Genomic DNA, 25455 nt, shown 5'->3' with positions numbered 1-25455 from the left:
GTTGCACGCATTCCAAAGGGCCCAGGCGATGACAACCCAGACCACAACTTTTCCACGTTCCAGTCGGTCCTGCAAGCCGCATTGTTAATAACTACTCATGTTATTAATAACCATTTTGATGTTCTTAATAACTACGATTGTGCTGATTATTCCAACTATATTTGTTGCAAATTATGTTGTTTGTATAAACATTATGTTGTCCTATATGTCTTTGTTGTTTGCTGTCTTTGCTGCAAAGTTCTATAAATATAACCTATTGATGGACTACTGCATATATATAGAGAAACAAAACATAACTTGTTGATGGATGAGAAATCATTCATCCAACCAAACTTCCAATTGATGGCCTGAAACATCTTGAAGCATGGTTTGAAACATGCTAAGGAACAATGCTAAACATGTGTTGGCTGCAATTTTTTTTGAGTTTGGCTCCTTTGTTGTGCAATGCATTTTAAGAGTATTGGCTGCAACCTTACTAGGGATACTCAGTGAGATTCTGCCTAAACTAAACCTTCTTTTCTTTGATTTTATTTATTACTTTTAATTACAAGTGATGTGATTATTGCTTTATCACTACAAGAAAAACGGGCTATTGCGGCGGGCCAAAAACGCCGCTAAAGCCCAAAAAAGCGCCACTAAAGGTACATATGACCTATAGCGGCGGGTGCTATTGCGGCGGGCCGTCCCGCCAGTGTTGCAGTGCCGCTATAGGTCGATTGCGGCGGTCGGTAAAAGCGCCGCAATAGGTCTGCCATTTAGCGGCGCTTTTGGTCTATTGCGGCGGGCTAAAAACCGCCGCCATATAAGGTTGCCATTCAAGTCATGTGGCCTTTTAGCGGCGGGATAGGCCCGCCGCTGTAGGTTTGTCACCTATAGCGGCGGTAAATAAGCGCCGCTATAGGACTTCATGTACAACATACCCTGTGTACCTTTTAGCGGCGGTTTCGCCCGCCGCTATAGGTATTTTTTTTTTTTTTTTTTTTTTTTTTTTTTTTTTTTTTTTTTTTTTTCTGCCTCCTGGGTCCTAAAACCACATTTCTATTACAAATAACCTGTAATAATTTTAGCTCCACTAAGACATTAGGAGCACAACAATGAACAAAAATGCAACATAATACATCTCTTCAAAATAGCACTAGGCTAATCTATGTAATTGCATTCAAAATTGAATAATTTGTACATCTTAGGGATATTTATACATGCCATGCTTAAGTACTAACTTCTAAGGAATTTAACATACTCAGCACAGGGCCTAATGCCAGCTATACAAACTGCTAACAGAATTACTAACTTCTAGCTAACAGCCTTGGTTGCTAACTAATTGAGTTACAAAAGCTCTAGCTAACTCTAGCTGTTACTTAAAGTTGCTTATTACAATTTTACACTAAAACTACTAGATTATTCTTCTAACTACTGCTGCTGCTATAAGCTAATGAGTAATGTTAATACATCAGGCTACTGCATCATTACTATACATAATATGGAGTCAAGTCAAATGAAATATGTGCTAACTATCTAGATGGATTGCATCACAAATTTAACAAGATTAACGTACAAACAATATAAAAATGTTCTATAACAATTTCCAGGATACAAAACACATAAAATTTCCAAAACCAGGGTACATTCTCTGCACAAGTACAAAGCCATGTACCCCAAAAACAGTTCAATTTGGGATTACATATGTGTGTGTCTATATTTAGAGAGAGAGAATGAGAGATTGATGAGTCAACCAATATAATTAAACACAAAACATTTTTAAAAAAAGTACAACAAAAAGCTACCCAAGAGAATTTGCAGACAGTTTTATTGTTCTAATGTCCAGACAAACCTGACAAGCAAATAGCAAAGTTGTGTTGGTCTCTATAAAGTATGATCAATGATGTTAAAACACTATTAAAGTGAAACAACAAAAATTGATCCAGTCATAACCGAAGTTAACATAAAAATTTTTTTAAAAAAAATTACCTTCACAATTTTTGGATCACCCCATGGGTGCCGCCTCCGAACGTGCCCTATCAATTCACCCACTACACACAAAGAAATAGAACACAAATTCAAATGCTGAACAGAACGGAATCATGCAGCATAATGGTAGAGGTTAAATGCCTACAACTAGGAATAGGCAGGAACAAACGATCACAGAACCACATAGTCACAAAATTTCACAATAAAAAGAAAAAGATGGCATAGCATGAACTGAATTGGCAATACAAAAATAAATTAAGGTTGATCAGTGATGCATCTACACACACAAGCATAGTGACACAAATACCCCACAATATGACCCCTTAACAAACCAATTGTCCAAGAGATTGTTCCATGTCAAAGTGTAACAATATTTACAACATGTCTACATCATAATATGATAAGCCATTTTAAAAAATTAAGGAAATCAAAGTACATGTATTAAATTATCAGAAATTCCATAGAATAAAGTCACTAACCATTTGTTCAATAGCGTTGCTCCAAAATCACATTCTTATTCTCTTCAAAAACCTCATTTACAGCTTGTTCAATTTCTTCAACTGAAACCTCAACACCTGGTTGCAAAAACAAATGAAAATCAATATCCAGAAAGAAGAAGTTAGAAAATACATAATAAAATTACAGACACACAAAACAATTAAATTAAATTAGGGTAAGAAATAATGAGACCATCAGCAGGCCAGAGAGAAGCACTCCAATTCAAATTTTGACATACAAAAAAACACACTACGAAATGATCATCCTAAACATGTAAAATTTGACATACCAACACCACAGGCTTCTTCAAATTCATTCAACTTAAAATCCTCCGAAGCAGTAGTTCCAAAAAATGAAAGAGCTGCATCTAACTGCGCTGTCGTTTTAATCTAGAAAAATAGGAACCACGTAAAACTAAATCAATTCCAGCTGCAAGAGAATATCCAATGTTTAAAGATAGAGGAGGATCGGAGCACAAACGTGGGGGTCTTGGACTTGATTGACGATGCAGGGAGAGGCGAGGTGGAAGACACCGGTATAACCATTAACAGCGCGGAGAATGGAGGGGTAGTCAAGGAGATCAATCTGGAAGAGACGGAGACGAGTTTCAGCTCCTTCTAGACCTTCTAAATGCTTCGTTTCATTCTCATCCTCTGCAACAGAACAGATAGTCGGTTAGGAGAATAATAATAATAATAAAGTGATGGAAGATCGATCGAGCAAATTTGGCTTTTTTAACTGAGATCTTGGACGGTGGCATGGACATTGTAGCCACGATGGAGGAGTTCACGGACGAGCCAGGATCCAAAGCAATATCAGATTCAACCAATCATCGAAAATATGTGAGGGAGGTGTTATAACAATATCAAATTATTTATATTTAACATGATTTATTAAATTGCTCACAACTAAATCCTAACATTGCCCCACACTTGGTTGACTTAGAAAATATCAGGAGTGAGCTATGCCATGAAGATGAAAGAGATGACTATTGACCATTTCTAAATTATTCTAAGGAATATGGTTACTTCTGCTAGCTTTTAGTAATTTCTTAGCAAATCAAGCAGTAAGCTTCATAGACCACACAGTGACATGAAAGGTGAAATGCACTATATAGTACCCCTGCAATTTGGTCAGAAACATTTTTAGGAAAAAAAAAACACTTGAGAGTAGATCTAACCAAAGTTGAATGACTTAACAAAATGTCATGATATGAAATGGCAACTAAAATGATATACAATATCTGGTGTTATGCAAAATTACCTCCTTCTCATTGTCGTAAACTTAAGCACAATCAATGTGCCTATATCCAACCTGCATTGAAATATTAAAATCTGTAAGCTAACTGCCCGTTAACTATATATAATCCGCAGGTAAGTAACAAAACCCAAAACTAAGTAACAAAAAATTCCTACACACAATCACTCTCTCACACACACACACACAAATTCAATATTACTAGTTTCCAATCAAAACTCCTAAACTCACTCACTCACTCACACACACAAATCTTCGATTTTATTAGTTTCCAATCAAAATTCCTACACACACAAATTCGATTCTACTGGTTTCCAATCAAAATTCCTACACACATATATATATGTAAAGATCCAACAATCTTATACTCTCTAGAGTCTATCCTCTAATCTAAAGCTAATTTCACATATAACTGCAATAAAATAAAAGGCAAAAAATTAAGAAAAATCAAAGTGAGTTTGAGTTTCAATTTTCACCACCTCTTTTCACAAACAGATTCTTCTTCGCCATCTCCGTGTGCAACACCGACTTCGACTCGCATCAAAAACCATCTCCTACACCAAAAAATCAATCAAAAACCATAATTCAATTCAAAATCCAAAAATTTTGAGATCTAACAGTCCAGACCTGAAGAGCGTCTTTGGCGGCGAGAGCGAATCCCATAGGCTTCTCGCCTTTGAATTTAACCTGAAAAGCTTCATAGCCAGGTAGCCACCGCAGAAGGTTTTGCAGCTCACTCTCCTTCACGTCTTCGGGCAATCCCGTTATGAAGATCGTGCAAACCTCGTCGGAGGGAGCGATTGGCGGAGCGTGCGGAGGAGGAGCGGCGGTTATTTTTTATTTTTCCCTAAAAACTACTAGGGTATTTTTATCTCTTCCTCAATTAGCACAAACGCCTCCTGGCTACGAGATCGAGTTGATGATTTTGAGTTGGGAGAAGGATCGTTGACTGAGTTCTTTTGAGTAAGAAATGAGGAGGGATCCAGAGGTAGTTCCAGATTTCAGAGTAAGAGGAAAAGGAAGAGGAAACGACCTACAATTAAACTAGAGCTCAAAGTGAAAAAAAAAAGCTTCCAAACTATGCTTGACAGTAGTGTCTCTTGAAGAGAGAAAAAAAATTTAGGGAGGGTGACGGCTCTGGAGGAAGAGAAAAGAATTTGGAGAAGGGGGCGGCTAGGAGAAAAAACTATTGCTAGGGTTTTAACATATGAAATAAGAGTTTTAAAATTTTTAAATAATTATTAACAAAGTAAAGTCTCGAACTCGAGACCATATGGGCAAAACATGTGCTGCACACCACTGAACTAGTGATTGGAGTCAACCTTACAGTCATATAAATAAATATATATATATATTATATTACTATTTAAATAAATTATATATGTTATATTACTATTTAAATAAATTACATATATTTTACTACTATTTAAATAAATATAATTTAAAATGCCAATTTTCATGTCAATCGGGTGTAATTTACCATTTGAACTTTCAACTAATCTTTTATGCGTTTTTTTAAATTACAAAAACTTGAATTTAAACAATTTATTGATGATATGACTATTAATATTTGATCACCTTGAAATTTTGTATGCATGAAAAATATATGAAGATAATGTAATCTAATGGTAGATTTGTCAAAATTCACATTGAATTAAGAAAAATAGGATTGAGTTCAAGTTACACTTGATGTAACTCTAAAAAATATTACACCAACCAATAACTTATTGTTTAATTCATATTTTGAAAATCCAACCGTTGGATCACATTTTCTATTTGTTCTTAACATGCATGCCAATTTTCATGCTAATCGGGTGTAATTTACCATTTCATCTTTAAACTCATCTTTTATGCGTTATTTTAAATTACAAAAACTTGAATTTAAACAATTGATTGATGACATGACTATTAATTTTTGATCATCTTGAAATTTTGTATGCTTGAAAAATATATGAAGATAATATAATCTAACGGTAAATTTGTCAAAATTCACATCGGATTAAGAAATATAGTGCTGGGTTCAAGTTACACTTGATCTAACTCTAAAAAATGTTACACCAACCAATAACTTATTGTTTAATTTATATTTTGAAAATCCAACCGTTGGATCACATTTTCTATTTGTTCTTAACATGCATGCCAATTTTCATGCCAATCGGGTCTAATTTACCATTTGATCTTTGAGCTCATCTTTTATGCGTTATTTAAAATTACAAAAACTTGAATTTAAATAATTGATTGATGATATGACTATTAATCTTTGATCACCTTGAAATTTTGTATGCATGAAAAATATATGAAGATAATGTAATCTAATGGTAGATTTGTCAAAATTCACATTGAATTAAGAAATATAGGGTTGGGTTCAAGTTACACTTGATGTAACTCTAAAAAATATTACACCAACCAATAACTTATTGTTGAATTATTATTTTGAAAATCCAACCGTTAGATCACATTTTATATTTGTTCTTAACATGCATGCCAATTTTAATGCCAATCGGGTGTAATTTATCATTTGATCTTTAAACTTATATTTTATGCGTTATTTTAAATTACAAAAACTTGAATTTAAACAATTGATTGATGACATGACTATTAATTTTTGATCACCTTGAAATTTTGTATGCTTGAAAAATATATGAAGATAATGTAATCTAACGGTAGATTTGTCAAAATTCACATCGGATTAAGAAATATAGCGTTGGGTTCAAGTTATATTTGATATAACTCTAAAAAATGTTATACCAACCAATAACTTCTTGTTTAATTCAAATTTTGAAAATCCAACCGTTGGATCACATTTTCTATATGTTCTTAACATTTTTACCAATTTTCAAGCCAATCGGGTGTAATTTACCATCTGATCTTTAAACTCATCTTTTATGCGTTATTTTAAATTACAAAAACTTGAATTTAAACAATTGATTGATGACATGACTATTAATTTTTGATCACCTTGAAATTTTGTATGCTTGAAAAATATATGAAGATAATGTAATCTAACGGTAGATTTGTCAAAATTCACATCGGATTAAGAAATATAGCGTTGGGTTCAAGTTATATTTGATGTAACTCTAAAAAATGTTATACCAACCAATAACTTCTTGTTTAATTCATATTTTGAAAATCCAACCGTTGGATCACATTTTCTATTTGTTCTTAACATGCATCCCAATTTTCATGCTAATCGGGTGTAATTTACCATTTGATCTTTAAAATTATCTTTTATGCGTTATTTTAAATTACAAAAACTTGAATTTAAACAATTAATTGATGACATGACTATTAATCTTTGATCACCTTAAAATTTTGTATGCATAACAAATATATGAAGCTAATGTAATCTAACGATAGATTTGTCAAAATTCACATCAAATTAAGAAATATAGCGTTGGGTTCAAGTTACACTTAATATAACTCTAAAAAATGTTACACCAACCAATAACTTATTGCTGGATTCAAATTTTGAAAATCCAACCGTTGGATCACATTTTCTATATGTTCTTAACATTTTTACCAATTTTCATGCCAATCGGGTGTAATTTACCATCTGATCTTTAAACTCATCTTTTATGCGTTATTTTAAATTACAAAAACTTGAATTTAAACAATTGATTGATGACATGACTATTAATTTTTGATCACCTTGAAATTTTGTATGCTTGAAAAATATATGAAGATAATGTAATCTAACGGTAGATTTGTCAAAATTCACATCGGATTAAGAAATATAGCGTTGGGTTTAAGTTATACTTGATGTAACTCTAAAAAATGTTATACCAACCAATAACTTCTTGTTTAATTCATATTTTGAAAATCCAACCGTTGAATCATATTTTCTATTTATTCTTAACTTGCATGTCAATTTTCATGCTAATTGGGTGTAATTTACCATTTGATATTTATACTTATCTTTTATGCGTTATTTTAAATTACAAAAACCAGAATTTAAACAATTGATTGATGACATGACTATTAATCTTAGATCACCTTGAAATTTTGTATCCATGAAAAATATATGAAGATAATGTAATCTAACGGTAGATTTGTCAAAATTCACATTGAATTAAGAAATATAGGGTTGGGTTCAAGTTACACTTGATGTAACTCTAAAAAATATGACACCAACCAATAACTTATTGTTGAATTATTATTTTGAAAATCCAACCGTTAGATCACATTTTATATTTGTTTTTAACATGTATGCCAATTTTCATGCCAATCGGGTGTAATTTACCATTTGATCTTTAAACTTATATTTTATGCGTTATTTTAAATTACAAAAACTTGAATTTAAACAATAAATTGATGACATGATATTAATCTTTGATCACCTTGAAATTTTGTATGCATAAAAAATATTTGAAGCTAATGTAATCTAATGATAGATTTGTCAAAATTCACATCGAATTAAGAAATATAGCGTTGGGTTCAAGTTACACTTAATGTAACTCTAAAAAATGTTACACAAACCAATAACTTATGGTTGGATTCAAATTTTGAAAATCCAACCGTTGGATCACATTTTCTATATGTTCTTAACATGTTTGCCAATTTTCATGCCAATCGGGTGTAATTTACCATTTGATCTTTAAATTCATCTTTTATGCGTTATTTTAAATTACAAAAACTTGAAGTTAAACAATTGATTGATGACATGACTATTAATTTTTGATCACCTTGAAATTTTGTATGCTTTAAAAATATATGAAGATAATGTAATCTAACGGTAGATTTGTCAAAATTCACATCGGATTAAGAAATATAGCGTTGGGTTCAAGTTATACTTGATGTAACTCTAAAAAATGTTATACCAACCAATAACTTCTTGTTTAATTCATATTTTGAAAATCCAACCGTTGGATCACATTTTCTATTTGTTCTTAACATGTATGCCAATTTTCATGCCAATCGGGTGTAATTTACCATTTGATCTTTAAACTTATATTTTATGCGTTATTTTAAATTACAAAAACTTGAATTTAAACAATTAATTGATGACATGACTATTAATCTTTGATCATCTTGAAATTTTGTATGCATAAAAAATATTTGAAACTAATGTAATTTAATGATAGATTTGTCAAAATTCACATCGAATTAAGAAATATAGTGTTGGGTTCAAGTTACACTTAATGTAACTCTAAAAAATGTTACACCAACCAATAACTTATGGTTGGATTCAAATTTTGAAAATCCAACCGTTGGATCACATTTTCTATATGTTCTTAACATGTTTGCCAATTTTCATGCCAATCGGGTGTATTTTGCCATTTGATCTTTAAATTCATCTTTTATGCGTTATTTTAAATTACAAAAACTTGAAGTTAAACAATTGATTGATGACATGACTATTAATTTTTGATCACCTTGAAATTTTGTATGCTTGAAAAATATATGAAGATAATGTAATCTAACGGTAGATTTGTCAAAATTCACATCGGATTAAGAAATATAGCGTTGGGTTCAAGTTATACTTGATGTAACTCTATAAAATGTTATACCAACCAATAACTTCTTGTTTAATTCATATTTTGAAAATCCAACCGTTGGATCACATTTTCTATTTGTTCTTAACATGCATGCCAATTTTCATGCTAATCGGGTGTAATTTACCATATTGTCTTTAAACTTATCTTTTATGCGTTATTTTAAATTATAAAAACTTGAATTTAAACAATTGATTGGTGACAAGACTATTAATCTTTAATCACCTTGAAATTTTGTATGCATGAAAAATATATGAAGATAATGTAATCTAACGGTAGATTTGTCAAAATTCACATTGAATTAAGAAATATAGCGTTGGGTTCAAGTTACACTTGATGTATCTCTAAAAAATGTTACACCAACCAATAACTTATTGTTGAATTCAAATTTTGAAAATCCAACCGTTGGATCACATTTTCTATATGTTATTAACATGCATGCCAATTTTTATGCCAATCGGGTGTAATTTACTATTTGATCTTTAAGTAGGAAGGCAAAAAAAATAGATGGAAATTTAAAGGTCTATTGCGGCGGTCCAACCCGCCGCAAAAAGGGGTACATATTGCGGCGGGTCGTTGACCCGCCGCTATATCTAAGTTTAGCGCCTCTAAAACAGGTCTATTGCGGCGGGTCATTGGCCCGCCGCTATAGTGCGCCGCAAATACTAGAGCTATTGCGGCGGGCATATAGAACGCCGCAATAGATCTCATGTATAGCGGCGGGCCAAAAAAGCGCCGCAATAGGCGACCTATAGCGGCGGTTTTTGCACCCGCCGCAATAGGTCCGCCGCAATAGTTCAGTTTTCTTGTAGTGTATTTTTGTGATAAAGTTGGCATCCATCCTTGCTGAAACATGCACACATGTATTGCCTAGTAGAGTAGCTAATTATTTTTGTTAGAGATTTTTTTCAAATGAATCCTTAGTGAATTTTTTTAAAGCCAAAATTCCCTTTTACAACTTGTAGGAAAGAATTCTTAGTAACTTAACAAAGTTCAAGTACAACTTATGTGAATTCCGATATTGTTGACTCTTATGTTCTTTGTACAGGTTTGCAAAACCTTTGAAAGGCATTAAAAAATAAGAAATATTATATTCTTTCTCAATTGAAGTTAGTTGGGATATAAATAATTTTAAAAAAAATCATGAAAAAAGAAGAAGAAAATGAAAATCAATTTTAAGCATAGACTTTTAGTAATAATATTTATATGGGGATATCTGGCATGGATTTGAACTCATCCTTTCACCAATCATCAAAGATATGAATGATTAGAATCTTACAGTTCTCCTTTATTGGAACAATGGTAGTTTGATTTATTTATTTATTTATTTCTGAGAAAGGTAGTTTGATGTTCATACTATAGCTTTTACATATTATTAAATGTAATTTATTGGATCCCAATAGAAGACAACGATAATTTCCCTACCATCATTCATACATAAATAGTTTAAATTATGATGTTTAAACACATATCATGTATATCAAAAGAAAGAATTGCTTACTCATATATGTCTTAACAATGGTTGATGTGATAATTATAATAAGCTGCACAAAATTATCAAAACATATTTCTTCATTAATTGCCTTTGCAAATTTATCCCAAAATGTGATTCTAATTTTTTCCCTCTTGCATACACATTTTTGTTAGATAATTAAAAATTTATCTCTTGACAAAATGTACAAATCTAAGTAATATATTCATTAATATCTACCTAACATGTTATCTTGAAGTTCAATTAGCCTTTTGTTCAATTTTTTCCACGCACATCTATCTTTTCCATGGGAGAAATTCCTACGATTTCTCCTATTACATCTACAAACAATAAAGTGCTTAATCAAAATCATGAGTTATGAAGATAATAGTATATAACTATATTTTAAGTATAAATGTATAATCAAAATTACCTATTAGTGTTGTGTTTTTGTTAGCAAGATACTTCAGCTCATCAAATGGAACCAATTCAAATTTTTGTTTTGCAATAAGTTCATCATTTGTTTCTAACAACTTCACAGATGTTGTTGCATAAAATCTTATCATGTACTTGTGATTCACAATCCTATAAGCATCCTTGTTTTCGACAACTCCAAAATATTTTATTCGATAAATTTTACCTTTTTGTATATCTCTAAAATGATTAACAAATGATTTTCTAATACTTGCATGAATAAGATTATCCTGAAAAAATGAGAATAAGCTTATCAAGAAAATATAATTCAATTGCATTTGAAGAGCTAAAAGTAATTTTATTATTTTATTTCAAAACTTACCTTCTCATCAAGCAGCACCAAATCAACACTCATAAGTTCATTATTTGTTTTAATATTAAGAACTTCCCACATTCTTGTGACTCTAACTCTAATATTCCAATTGTCTTTTTCAGTGTTGATTTCATCCAAGAGATCATATCTTTTATTTTGTCTTTCCATTCTAATAAAATAATATAAAAAAATAATTAGCATTTACCTAAAAACAAAAGAAATTTTGATAGAGAAAAATGAAAAGTAAAATTTTTGAAAAATTAAAAAATTTTACACCATTCAACAATCAAAAGCATAATAACATATTAATAAGATGCACAACAATTGCAAAGAGTATAATATATTTAAAAAATAATAATATTTACAGTATTTATTAAGCCTCAAAAATACATAATAAACCAAGTAAGCCTCGGAAATAATAACATAGTTAACCGAGTATTTAGTTATTTACCAAAACAAAAAATATTTTAAAAAAACATAGTTAACTGAGTAAGCCTCAGAAACACATAATTAACTGACCTACATATGTAGTACATAAATTAATATTTTCAAACATCAATCACAGATTCACAGACTAAGAGTTACCGTAAAACTAAAAAATGAATTTCTTAGTTAATTAGACATGAAAGCTCAATTTCTTATATAATTTCTAAACAATCAAACTAACATTAAAAAAAAAAAAATCAATTGACAATATCTAACAATTCTCTAAATTGGATTAAACTTAAGGAAATCAACCTAAACAAATACACAAAATATATTCAATTTGATGGAAAAAAAAAAGTAGAGTAAACAAATATGTACTTGTAAGATTGTAGGTAGAAAAAGAGAATAATAGAGATTATAGGTAGAAGAAGAGAATAACAGCGCAAAATAACCGTATGATTGATGGGTATTAATTATGAATTATTTGATATATACATACACACACTCCACATTGAAGAATTTTATATGAACAAAAAGTTTAAAGCTAATTAAAGTCAAAAGTCTAAAGAATTTTATATACACACATGACCTAACTATTGCTGGGTCTTTATTAACCCTTTAGTATTCTTCTTCTATTTATTTATTATTTATTATTATTATTTAAAAACTTAGTTAAGAACCGTGATCTCCATATAAATAGAAAATAAAGATGTGGACCGATAATATTCCAATCTGGGTGCCAAGGTAACAAACGGCTTTTAATTGTTATGATTTTTGTTTTTATCCACTTAGAAATACAGCAAGTGTAATTTAGCTTGAATCAAATTAAGATTTTTATTCACTTAGAAATTATAGTTGAAAAAAAATTCTATCCACTTAGAAATTATAATTGAAGAAAACTTATATATATTATTTCTTAAAATCTAAAAATCTAAGAAATATTTTGCAATTTGGTGCTGCCTCTTGGCGCAACCATGGCATCTAAGCCCAACTTTTATTATATATAATATAATATGATATGTTCTATTCATTCTAACCCAATACAAGAGGCCCAATACATGTCCTATTAAAAAAAAAAAAAAAAAAACTAATACAAGTACTTATGCCCATGACGCCAAGAGCTGGGAAATTAATCCAAAAATTTTTTCTTTAAAGAAAATCAGAATCTACAAATAATTAAATTAACGTTTTTTTTTTTTTTGCTGAATAATTAAATTAACTTATTATCATTGTTTCTTTACCTTAAAAGATCAAACGTGCCACGGGCCCAATGTTTCAGTCCATGCATGGATGACATACAATACATGTTAACCTTCACCACCAAGAAAATCTATAAGCATGGAAATCATAGCATAATAAAGTCACTGATTTCTTCTTCTTCTTTTTTTTTTTGATTGAAATGTCATTGATTTATAGTGCTACTAATCTTATGGTTTTGTAGTCCACAATAGTTATTTAATTTTGCTTTAATAAATATATATAGAGATTAGTCAAGACACTCTTTTTAATCTAATCATTCACAAACACAATATGATATATTAATTCTTAAAAAAAAAAAAATTGATCAAACAGAAGTTGGATATCTCAGCGACCAAGAAAAAAGAAAAAGAAAAGAAGAGTTAATTATCACATCGATCCAATGTCTCAAAGTAGACCTTACATGAAAAAATCTCAGAAATGGAAATTTATTGTATAAGAACTTGTATTAGACATCTGGTTTGCTAGTCATTATTTACTTTCCTACGCAAAAAAAGTACCATGGAGAAGATTTTCAATTAGAATTGAAAAGGAAAGCCTCACTATCAATCTTCAAGCAGCAAATTGAGATTGCATACGTCATCTCCATTTCCATGATGTTCCAGGGTTACGATGAACCAAAGTCTCCACCTTTACATTTAAAAGCACAGCCTAATTAACCATGACTCCTATCAGCTTCCTCAACAGCATTTAGGACCCAATTGTCAATGCTATGGTTCAAACAACACCAAAAGGAGATTGCATTGCACGTAGATAACAATATAAGAAGATAAAGATGATGGTTTTCAAGTTGAATTCAAATAAGCTTCTGTAGTAGATCTACAGTAGATTAGGATGAGAATTTCTGCAATAAATTAGGATTAGGATTAATATTTGTATTTCAATTCAAATAGAGTTGGGTCCCATGTTTTAGGAATTTGTGGTGATGAGGATTATCTCCTCAGTAGTATTTATGTATGTAGGAATTATGAATGAAGGAAGCAATAAATTAGGATTAGGATTAATATTTGTATTTCAATTCAAATAGAGTTGGGTCCTATGTTTTAGGAATTTGTGGTGATGAGGATTATCTCCTCACTAGTATTTATGTACGTAGGAATTATGAATGAAGGAAGCAAAAATTAAACCAAAAAATCTATTATCCCTCTCAAGTTCAGGAGGCTAGTCACCTCGAATCGACTAAGTTATCTTTTTGATTTTCCAGTTCACAACATTTGGTATCAGAGCCACATGACGAACAACCCCAATCCACCACCCACACATTCCACAATCGATGACGACCGCATATCAGCCTTGGAAGTTAGTAATCACTCTATTCGGGGGTAGGTTGAAGCCTAAAGGGAAGAGTTTGTTAAAGAGTTTACTAATATAAAGAAAACCATGGAGGCTCTCTCTAATGCTATTGCTCAAATGGGATGAAGAATTGAAGGAATGGACATCCAAAATAATACTACTCCTCACAACAACCGTCATGAAGAAGGTTCAACCAACCAGAATCATAATCCTAAAGGAAGTTCACCCAATCGTAACAGCAGCTCAGAGGGAACTCAAGGAGGAACAATTGGGGGTGTACAAACCCAAATTTCCCGAGTAGACTTTCCTCAATTCAATGGTGAAGATCCCACCGGGTGGATTTACAAGGTAGAAAATTTTTTAAAGTACCAGAAAATTGCAGATGAGGAAAAGATGACGCTCGCTTCCTTCCACCTATAGGTTGTCGCTCTCCAATGGTACCAGTGGTTTGAGAAAACACAAACGAATGTTTCATGGGAAGAATTTACACATGACTTGTGTGTTCGTTTTGGACCCTCTGATTATGAGGACTTTGACGAGGCTTTAGCCAAACTTTGCCAAACAGGAACAGTTAGAGAATATCAAGCCCAATTTGAGCGAATAGTATCTCGAGTGCAAGAATGGCCGGAGAAAGCTTTGATAGGGAGTTACATAGGAGGATTAAAGGATGAAATACGATCAGAGGTGTAGTTGTTTTGTCCTACAACACTTGTTCATGCTACCAACCTAGCTCGATTACAAGAGGAGAAACTCCAACGCACTGGTAAACCGCCACCCAAAACCAGTCTCATTCCTTTACCCCAACCAAGATCCGGTCCAAATCCAACAAGTAACTCACAAATATTACCTTCAGTAACATTCAAAAAATTATCATGGTTCGAGATGCAAGGCAAACGTAAGAAGGGACTTTGCTATAACTGCGATGAAAAATTCGGACTTGGACACCATTGTAAGACCACGCAACAAGTCTTCCTACTTAATACTCTTGATGAAGCAGAAGCATATGGAGGAAAAACACTATTCCCTCACTAGAATATTGAGGACAAGATTCGCCTTCAAGGGGAAGGGAATGCTATGGTTCAAACAACACCAAAAGGAGATTGCATTGCACGTGGATAACAATATAAGGAGATAAGGATGATGGTTTTCAAGTTGAATTCAAATAAACTTATGCAGTAGATTTGCAGTAGATTAGGATGAGAATTTCTGCAATAAATTAGGATTAGGATTAGGATTAATATTTGCACTTCAATTCAAATAGGAGTTGGGTCCTATGCTTTAGGAATTTGTGGTGATGAGGATTATCTCCTCACTAGTATTTATGTACATAGGAATTATGAATGAATGAAGCAGAAATTAAACCAAAAACTCTATTATCCCTCTAAAGTTCAGGAGGCTAGTCACCTCGAATCGACTAAGTTATCTTTTTGATTTTCCAGTTCACGATAGTCAACAACTACATGTGAATGATTTAAGCTTGCGTTAACAAAAGTCTGGTCCTTAGTGCCCTAATCGATAAAAGGGTGCAAGAATTGTAATTAATAAAGCTTCTCCTTGAAGAAAACTAAAGCAACAATGTTACTGTACGAAAAGCTTGCCTGGTTGCTAGGGTTTGTGACATAGAAGCTAACGTTGCAATTGGTGGTATATTGAGATGCCAAGATGTTGAAGGGTGAGAGAAATACATAATCAACTTAGATTTCTAGTAATGGAGAATCATCAACCATAGATGGATACATAAGAATGCAAATAGAGGTCATGAAGAGCCCAAAGCCAATGGACAATAGAAGATGATAATTAACCCAACCATTTTCTTCAGTTTGAGGGTTGTTGGATTTGGTAGCATTGGATATGGTGGTCTCTCTCTTCATATCTTGCATTGGTTGTGAGGGTAGATCAGCCAGTTGGAGCTCATGATCACTGTAATTATGCTTCAGATTATGGTGTTTCAAAATTTTATTTTTATCTTCCAAATTCACCACGTAAAAACCCTTATCTTCCTCCATTTCTGATCAACAAAAAGAATCGATATTATCTCTCTCTTTTTTCTTGGAATCTCAGACTCTCAATCTTGTTTGCTTGGTCTACTAGAAGATAGGTTGAGAATTAGGATATTCTAAAAATTTGAGAGTAATTCAATGTTGGGCTTTGTGGAGCCTAATTTTGTTTGATTCAGTTCGACGACCTGACCCAACCCGAATAATGTTGCATGGTTTTTAATGGGAGATTTTCTGAGGTTTAGTCCATGGATCGGCCTAAGCCGAAGCTGGTTGCCCCCGAGAAATTTTTTTTTGGCCCGTTTTGTGTAGAAAACGCAATTTAGTGATTAGGGTTTGTGGTTGCCGTGTTTTTGAGAGAGAAGAAAAACTGTAGCCGCAATTTTATATTTTTCTCTGATAATAGTGAAATTCCTGCAACTTCGTGGACGTAGGCAAATTGCCGAACTACGTAAATATTATCTTGTGCATGTGATTGTTTTTCTTTAGTGTGTATTTTCTCTATTTTTTTGTTTCTCACAGGTTGGGAATTCGGGTTAATTCCCTACATTCAACATACTCTTCTTAAAACTCTAATCACTTGGGTCTTGATAAGAAGTGTATTAAGGGAACCAATTAAAAAATAATAAACATTCAATTATAAATTATAATACCTACTTGTCAATAATTTATTATTTTGTAATTTTGTATATTTAAATTTTTGGACCTTTATATGTTTACATTATACTTGCAATGTAAATTTACATGATAGACAAAAAAAGTGTCAAACATTTACCACTTTTTACAAATATGTACAATATTTTTCTTTTTTGTATGTTTATAATGTAAGTTCATATATATTACAATTTACAAGTACAGTGTAAACATAGAATTTTCCTAAATTAATTGTGGTTTATGTGTGAGTATTTGTTTTCATATAGAGAGAAAAAGGCTTTACTTAATGGAGGATTAAATACAACTTAACTAGTATCCTTAGGACATTGATTAACAAAAGTCTTATTAGTGATATAAAAAATTCTTTAATTATGAACCATTAGTCAATTTTTTTAGAAACAACTTATTAGACTTTGAAGAACCTAATTGTACAGCTTTTTTTTTTTTTTTTTTTTTGGTTGATAAAGCTTTGATAGTCATTTGTTCATTTCTAATATCAGCATTTACGATGAGTGTAAAAATGACTATCAAAAAACAAAATGTTTATCCAAGAATTTTAGAATATATCTTAGATTTGGGATTTACAACCAACTGAAAGATTTCCTAGAAAACATAGGGGACAGTTTGCAGCTAAAGCTTAATACAAAGTCAATTCTATCTCAACAAAAAGGAGGAAAAAAAATACAGTCAAATAAAAAATTTCATCACCTAGAGCTTCTTTGCCCAATTACCATCCTTTGCGATGTTGAGTTTTAGTCAATGAGCGTTATGATGATCAGATAGCAACTCCCAAATGAGGAAACCTGACGGAATGTTCCCCGATTCTCTCGGTTCATCAAGTTCTATGCTGAGTCTGCTGACCCATGTTTTTTTCTTTATTTTTTCCCCTCACTTTCGTTCATGAGTGTTGCTAACCCATGTTTTATCCAAAAATAACTTAAGCAAATTTTATATCTAATTCCCACAATTTATTTTTGCTTTGTTCAATATAATATTCAATGTATGCATTGTTTTTTGGGGGATCACTGATTTTGATAAATATTAAAATTCAGAATCACAAGTTACAACTCATGAAAATAACTAAATATAAGATAGTTTTCTTATAAATTTATGGGATAATTACACTTTACCCACCTGTGGTTTGCCTCTAATTTGATTTACCTACCCGTGGTTTCAATTTTGACACTTTACCCACATGTGATTCTCTCTGTTAAGGCTCTGTTACCCACCTCCGTTAAAAAGAAGGTTAAATATGTATTTTTACATCATTTTTATGTCTCTCTCCTCCCAAAACATAAAACACTTAAAAATTCAAGAGAAAACAAGATCAAAATGTGCTATTGGTAAAAAAATATTATGCAATTTCTTAGAACTTCAACTTGTATTTGAACTTATCATCTTAACCACAAATAAACTAAATTATACATCTGAAAGCATGATAAAGCCGTATGAGAAAAATTAGATAAAAATTAAAACTCATAATCTAACTCAACAACGTTCAAATAAATCAAATCAAATCTCCTACCCCTCATGTCCAAAAACTAGTAACCCAGAAAAGTGGAAAACCTAGAAAAGTTCAAACAACAAAAATTGAAACTCCTGATGTCCAAAAACTAGAAACCCATAAGAGTTTAAACAACAAGAATTGAAACTCTTCATGTCCAAAAACTGGAAACCCAGAAAAGTTGAAAACCCAGATCTAAATCTAAAGATCTAAAACTTAACTGGGTAAGTTTATCTCAAAAAAAAAAAAGATGGGTAAGTTGTAATTTAGTCTAAAGATCTAAATCTTTTAGTGAGGCCCCCTTAATAAGTAATATACATGAATTCTTGAATACTTGTAGAGAAAAAACTCATCATCAACTTGCCAGGCAGCTGAATATTTAAATGACAAGCGGAGCATCTACCTGATTGATCCGACACTCAAGTCCTTTAGAAATAATAAGCTTTTCTGACCGGTTATCAAAAAAAAAAGAAAAAAGAAATAATGAGCTTGATGTCATCTGTGAAGTTATCCAAGAATGCGTCCGACCAGATCCAAGGCAGAGACTAACAATGAGGGACGTTGTTTCTATCTGAGTTCCTCCATCGCTGTTCGATCTGACCAAGGAGAATGCACCGCCGTTCGATCTGGCCTCCATCCCTTTCGAATCCAAGCCATCGCCGTTCGATCTGACCTCCATTGCCGTCTCCATCGTTGTTCGATCTTACCTCCACCCCTTTCGAATCCAAGCCATCGCCGTTCGATCTGACCTCCATCGCCCTTCGATCTGACCTCCATCGCCGTTCGATCTGACCTCCATCGCTGTTCGATCAAGGAGAATGCGCCGCCGTTTGATCTGTTTCAGCAAATCAAGTAATTTTTATTCTACTGTTCACGATGTTGTGATATTTTCTGGTGGGTTTGTTGTTTGGCTTTGAAACCTTCCTCTCTCATATCTCTATTCCCTTGGTCAAGCTTTGCCGATCCTCCCCTTAGGTGCTGCCAATGTATATACAATGGCTTTGTGTGAGTGAGATCTTGGATGTTGAAAATCAAAACTTTAGAAATTAAGTGCTGGAAATTGTTGATCCTCCCTGTTGTCATGTTGTAAATTGTGTTATGCTTTGATTTTAATAAATTTCTTAGTTCAGGCACAAAAAAATAAGTATAAGGAAGAAGACGAAGAACTCTCTCTCATGGTTTTGCTTCATTTGATTTATATTAATTTTCTGGGTGTATCTTCTTCATGATTGTGCATGTTCTTCATGTTTGTGAATGATGAGGAACCAATATCATATTTTAATCTTGTTTTTCTCTTTTTTTTTTTTTTTTTTTTTTTTTTTTTTTTTTTTTTGGGAGGAGAGAGACATAAAATGGGTGTAAAAAGACTTATTTACCCCTCTTTTTTAACAGAGGTGGGTTACGGATTATTAACGGAGGGAATCACAAGTGGGTAAAGTGTCAAAATTGAAATCACGGGTAGGCAAATCAAATTAGAGGCAAATCACAAGTGGGTAAAGTGTAATTATCCCTAAATTTATATATTTAGAGAGACAAATGAGACTACTGAATGTAATTACCTACCTCATTGTTAACTCATTAACTTGATATAAAAAAAAGTCTATATATTGTCCGTTGTTAACTGTACAATTGCATGGAATATTATATGGATTAAAAAGGTAACTAGCTAGAGTCTCTCTACGTACGTCCAGCAAAAGACGAATTAAATCCCTTTCCACCGTCCCTTTTTTTTCCTTAATTTTTTTTTTTTTTTTTTTTAAAGGGAAAGTCTTAATCTGAAGATGCCTTTTTTTGGCGAGATGGGGTTTGATTTTTCTTCAGTTCTAAGAGGAGAATGAGATTTTAATTTTGGTTTGTTGGTTCTTTAGTCTGATGTGGGGAATGATTACGGGTAGAACTAGGAATTTTGGTTTGGGAGTTGAGGTAAACTATCATGTTAATCAGCAATTTAAGAAAAATTCAAAGTATATATAAGTAGATTATTGTTAAAAAATTTTAATTAGTGTAATTTTATTTAGCATTGAAATTACTAACATAACTGAACATCTTAAGGTCATTTCCCTCCTAAGTTTCTCATATTCTTTATATTTATATATATATATATATATATAGAGAGAGAGAGAGAGAGAGAGAGAGAGAGAGAGAGAGAGAGAGAATAGGGGAGGTGGGGTGGAGTTCAAAACGCAGACATGGGATGCTATAATGGATGTCATTACAACAAGGTTATCACTTGAAGACTACATCTACAAGAAAATATAATATTAATAAAAATTAAATATAACAAAATCATTGATTCATTATAAGCAACTATAAAATAAATAGAATTTAAATTCCATCAAATAAGACTAATACAGTCAAAAATAAATTCAAAATAAATTCTATATCTCTCAACTAAGTAGAAATTAAACTAACAAAGAAAAATCATGACAAATAAATAAAAATTTAAGTAAAGTAGAAATGAAGAAGGGAATGAAAATTTTTGTACTACTCAAGATTCACTTAGCTTCAAGTAAGAAAACTCTTTGTTGAGAAAGATGGTGGAGTTCATGATAACGTGATTATGTGAAAGCATAGTAAGGAAGAGGTAATGCAGAGACGAACCTAGCTAGCCTTGGGCTGGCGTTGCGCCCCCCCAAAAAAAAGAAAATTGGAAAAAAAATTCACAGTATGTGTGTACACAAAGAAAATTTTCAATTTGCCCCAAAATATGCAATCTTGGCCCCATCCCTCCAAAAAATTATAAATTGGCCCATGAAATCCAAAAGTATATGTTCTATTCTATCTTTTTTGCCTAGTTGCTGAAGAATAATTACAATAACTTTTGGATAATAAAATAATAATAATAATAATAATAAAGCACAAATCTGATCCAAAGAAACCCAGTTGTCCAAAAAATAATATGAATTACATGTAGACAAAGAAACCCAACTGTCCCAAGAATAACATGAATTACCTGTAAACAAACTAATATTAATAACAAAAAGTAAAGCACAAATTTGGCATTATCAAATGTATGATTTTTAGTTCATATGGTGTGAACTGTGAAACGCTTAATGTTGTTTTTTTTAAGTTACTTTTTAAAAAGTTTTTAGTTGTGTTTGTTGTAATAATAATGTTTATTTTTAAAAAATTATATAATGAGTTTGCTGTAATAAATTGTTTGATAGTGTTACTTTTTAAAAAATGAGAGAAATTTGTCAATCTTATGTCAAAATATTATTTAAATGGTTAGGTAGATGTAGGATAAATTCCTTATAATTAATTATTGTTGCCTTTTTTTAAGATCATGGAAAAATAATGTTCAATTTTGATTTTTTTTATTAAGAAAAATTCAAAATAATTTAGAAGCTCATATTGAAAATGCAGTATTGTCAACATCTAGTTTGATGTCCCAATTTCTAAAATCCATCAAATAAATTTTTGAAAAATCACCATATATAAAATTGGTAATAGTTCATTATTGAATAATCTAGAATTACCACGAATATATTAATTAACACAATGCAATTGAACAAGCTTATGTTAAGTTTGGTCTATACTAATTTTTTTTTTAATACTTTGGCCCCCCTCATTTCCAAATCCTAGTTCCGTCCTTGCGGTAATGGAGAGAGAGAGAGAGAGAGAGAGAGAGAGAGAGAGAGAGAGAGAGAGAGAGAGAGAGAGTCTATTGGGTGGTTGGAATGTGGAAGAATATTGTAAGAGTTTTGGGAAAAAATGATGATAAAGACATTCTAAATTTTAGAGTATAATGCTTATAAATTGATGTATCACCAATCATAATAAAGTAATTCAAATTTCATCAATTAAATTGTAAAAATCCACAAATTACTTTTATGGACACATTAATTTGTAAACATTTTATAATAAATTTTGTAGTTACTTTAGTAGGAAAAGTTGAATTTAGATTCTAAAGAACTGCGATAATAAAAGTTAGTATAAAAGACTAAAAGTTAAGGGTAAAAGTTAGAAACTGATTTGTTGCGAAGAGAATGGAAAAGACTAGTGAAAGGAATTGGAATTTGGGGAAGAGGCCCGGAAAGGGGGGGAGCATCACTTTAAAAAACAGAGTTGGGAACTTGGGATCTTAGTTTTACCCATTATTAGAGGATTATATAATTTTTGGGAGGATCATGGCCCCATGTTCAATTTATTTCTGCCTATGGGAATGATTGTGTGGGACTTCAATTCTTTAATTTGTGAAAGTTGATGTAGTATGCTGGTATTGGACTATTGAAGTGTGTAAACCATGAGTTTTGCACCATAATTTATTGTTTTTGGAGTGAATAAAAGAGAAAATTATTAAGTATTTTCATAATACAGTGACACAATATTCTTTGCTCTCACATTCATTATAGATTATACTATAATTCTAATTAGTAAAATCTACCCAAAAATGTTTTAAAAAAAATCGTGCTACAAAAACATCTAATAATTACTCGAAGAAAAGAAGTGGCGGAGAAAATTCTGCATTGAATTGTGGAAGCATTATTGGCTTCATTTCTCTCACCACCCATCACCTGTATACATCATTTTCCATAAAATTTCGACGTCATTTCAACCACACAATATTGAAGGCAGAAAAAGGAAAAGAAAGTGCGACAAAAAGCGAAAGAATAAGGAATGGTATCTTTAATTTGTAGTATTTACGCGTGAAGTTATAAACCGTACACAGTGACAGCGGAAATTGAAAAGGTAATCTCTATCTAGGCACACCCCAAAATGTGAACAACAAATGAATGAATTCACATTCAAAAAATAAGAGAAAAAAAGCAACTTGCAAATTGCAACTCACCTAATTTAACTAATTAAATGAACCAATAACCTTTGTGTTGACCGTGCAAGAAAACTAATGAATGACTCCCCTATGTTTAGTCAGAAAGTACTAAGCAATCCTCTCTTCTGTCTATGAGCTTACCAACCAACTTAGAAGACGAGAATGTAACCCTCAGATTCTTGCAATAAACGAGCATTGATCTTTCGATTCTAGGCCAATTTCCATAAGTAAATGTTGTTGAAACAGGCATCCTCACGTCAAAACAAATCACACCCCCGCTTAAGTTCTGACCCAAGTTCTCCAAGTCATTTTTCCTCACATAACGACTCAAATTCGGGTCCAACTCGGCCTTAACACTAGTTTGATTCGACTTCTCCAGAAACAGATGCCGAGATGCCCCTGAGTTCTGAGAAAGACGGGTTCTCCTATAATTCACACGGATATCGAAAATTTCGACATTAAAGTCTACTTTCTTGTTGGGGTTTCTCACAGTGAATTGGATATCATATTTCCCCCTTATTTGTGAGCCGGAAACAGTGAAATTAGAGACCGTGAAAGAGTCGACTTCGAAGTCCGGAGATAGTGGTTTAAGAATAAGCCATGCAATGTAGATCACAAGGGTAATTATGACGAAAAAAGAGAGCAGCACAAAGATCAAACGGCGAAGGAAGTTGTAATGAGCAGAATCCTCGGTGGTTGAGGGCTGAGTTGAATAGCTGTTGGGGGACACCATAGAGAATGTTGGTTATTGTGTTATAGCTTATACAGTACTAACAGCTAAAGCTGCTGATGTTGTCTCTCTCTCTCTCTCTCTCTCTGTGACAGATAATTCAGTTATGGAAATCAATGAAAAGGGAACGATAGCTAAAGCTTTTTATATGCAATGTAACGCGTAAAGTGTTTTTCGTATTTTTGCTATCACTATTAGTTTACGCGTACCGCTTCTTCTAAATGGGAAGCTCTAAGCCAATAGTTACATTACAAACATACTTCCTATGAGCTTCCTATGAGCTTCCTATGACTCTATGAGTAACTTCCCGTGAGATTCCATTTTTTTTTTTTTGATATCGATTCCTTTTATAGTTAAAAACAGAAACCTTCCAATGTGAAATAGCAGTGTGCGCTTCACTCATCCCCGCGTTACAGCGTAGGCAGTGTTTTGTAATAACCAGCGGCCAAGAGTGACTAATCAAAAAGCTGATAATAAATTAATAATAATGCACCTTAAAGTGCGCATAAAAATGACATACACGAGAGTTTAAAAGGATTTCGACAATGACATACACTCAAAACTAAAAAAGGGAATCCATCCACTTTAGTGTATGATCTGATTATAGTTGAACAAAGCTACATACAAACGTGTTTGATTTGAATTGAGACTTAAATCAATTGTAGTAATAATGGGGGCGAAAGCAACATCGCAGAAGCAAAAACTAATTGACTTGTAAATGGCACCCAAATTTCGTAGTAGATGACCCTGGTTGACTCGCCAAAGTCTTCGCCATCAATTTCTTGCACAGGCACATTTTAGACAATTAATTCCTAAATCAGCAGCAGTACAATACATACTGATCTGAGCTTGGAATCATACTTAAATTAGATAAAGTACGAGATCAAAATTTTGTTCTTCATTTATGTATACAAGATTGTTTTGTTTTGCATGTCATAATTCACAGCCAAAGTCCAAGTTTTTATGATCAAACCATGCAAGTCAGCCTGCTCAGCTGCTCTACCATACTTATCATTGAAATCTCAGACAAACATTCCATTATATAACACACATCCTGGCTGAACTGGGCAATTAAGGAACGATGACTTTCTGTTTCCTCACTCCAGCAGGAAAAGAGGAGTAATCAAGACAAAGTCAAAAGGGACAGATGGCTTCTTAATAGTATATGATTAAACTCATCAATATCTATACATAAATGACCGTGAACCTGGCCAATATGGATGGTAAATGCACCAGCAACAGATTATTTAGAGTAATATAGCTAAAATCTGAATTTGATGTGCTATATACAGATGAAGCAACAAATGCAAAATCCGGGAAAACATTTGTTGAGTTGAAAAAGATGGG

At 32.2% G+C, this 25455-nt stretch overlaps 1 protein-coding gene and 1 long non-coding RNA gene across 4 annotated transcripts; both read right to left on the bottom strand.

The window, feature by feature from the left end:
* Nucleotides 1-1448: 1448 nt before the first annotated feature.
* LOC126720917 (uncharacterized) lies at nucleotides 1449-4929 on the bottom strand. 3 transcript variants are annotated; one of them, XR_007653729.1, is made up of 8 exons: nucleotides 4351-4929; nucleotides 4203-4277; nucleotides 3206-3780; nucleotides 2947-3119; nucleotides 2756-2855; nucleotides 2448-2543; nucleotides 1969-2030; nucleotides 1449-1831 (listed from the first exon to the last, which is right to left on the bottom strand). It is a non-coding gene; the product is annotated as an uncharacterized LOC126720917 (long non-coding RNA). The 3 variants fall into 3 exon arrangements; XR_007653730.1 differs by lacking the exon at nucleotides 1449-1831 and having other exon boundaries at nucleotides 1852-2030; nucleotides 3206-3588; nucleotides 3730-3780; XR_007653728.1 differs by lacking the exon at nucleotides 1449-1831 and having other exon boundaries at nucleotides 1857-2030; nucleotides 3730-3780; nucleotides 4351-4926.
* An 18286-nt stretch (nucleotides 4930-23215) lies between these two features.
* Nucleotides 23216-24230, bottom strand: LOC126720913 (NDR1/HIN1-like protein 3). The gene has a single exon (XM_050423783.1). The coding sequence runs from the start codon at nucleotides 24109-24111 to the stop codon at nucleotides 23473-23475; it is 639 nt and encodes a 212-aa protein (XP_050279740.1). The 5' UTR covers nucleotides 24112-24230; the 3' UTR covers nucleotides 23216-23472.
* Nucleotides 24231-25455: the final 1225 nt, after the last annotated feature.

The sequence above is a fragment of the Quercus robur genome, chromosome 1, assembly GCF_932294415.1.
Source record: "Quercus robur chromosome 1, dhQueRobu3.1, whole genome shotgun sequence".
In the NCBI taxonomy this organism is placed as follows: Eukaryota; Viridiplantae; Streptophyta; class Magnoliopsida; order Fagales; family Fagaceae; genus Quercus; species Quercus robur.
The sequence above is the reverse complement of the archived record's forward strand: the minus strand, read 5'-3'. Positions and strand labels throughout refer to the sequence as shown.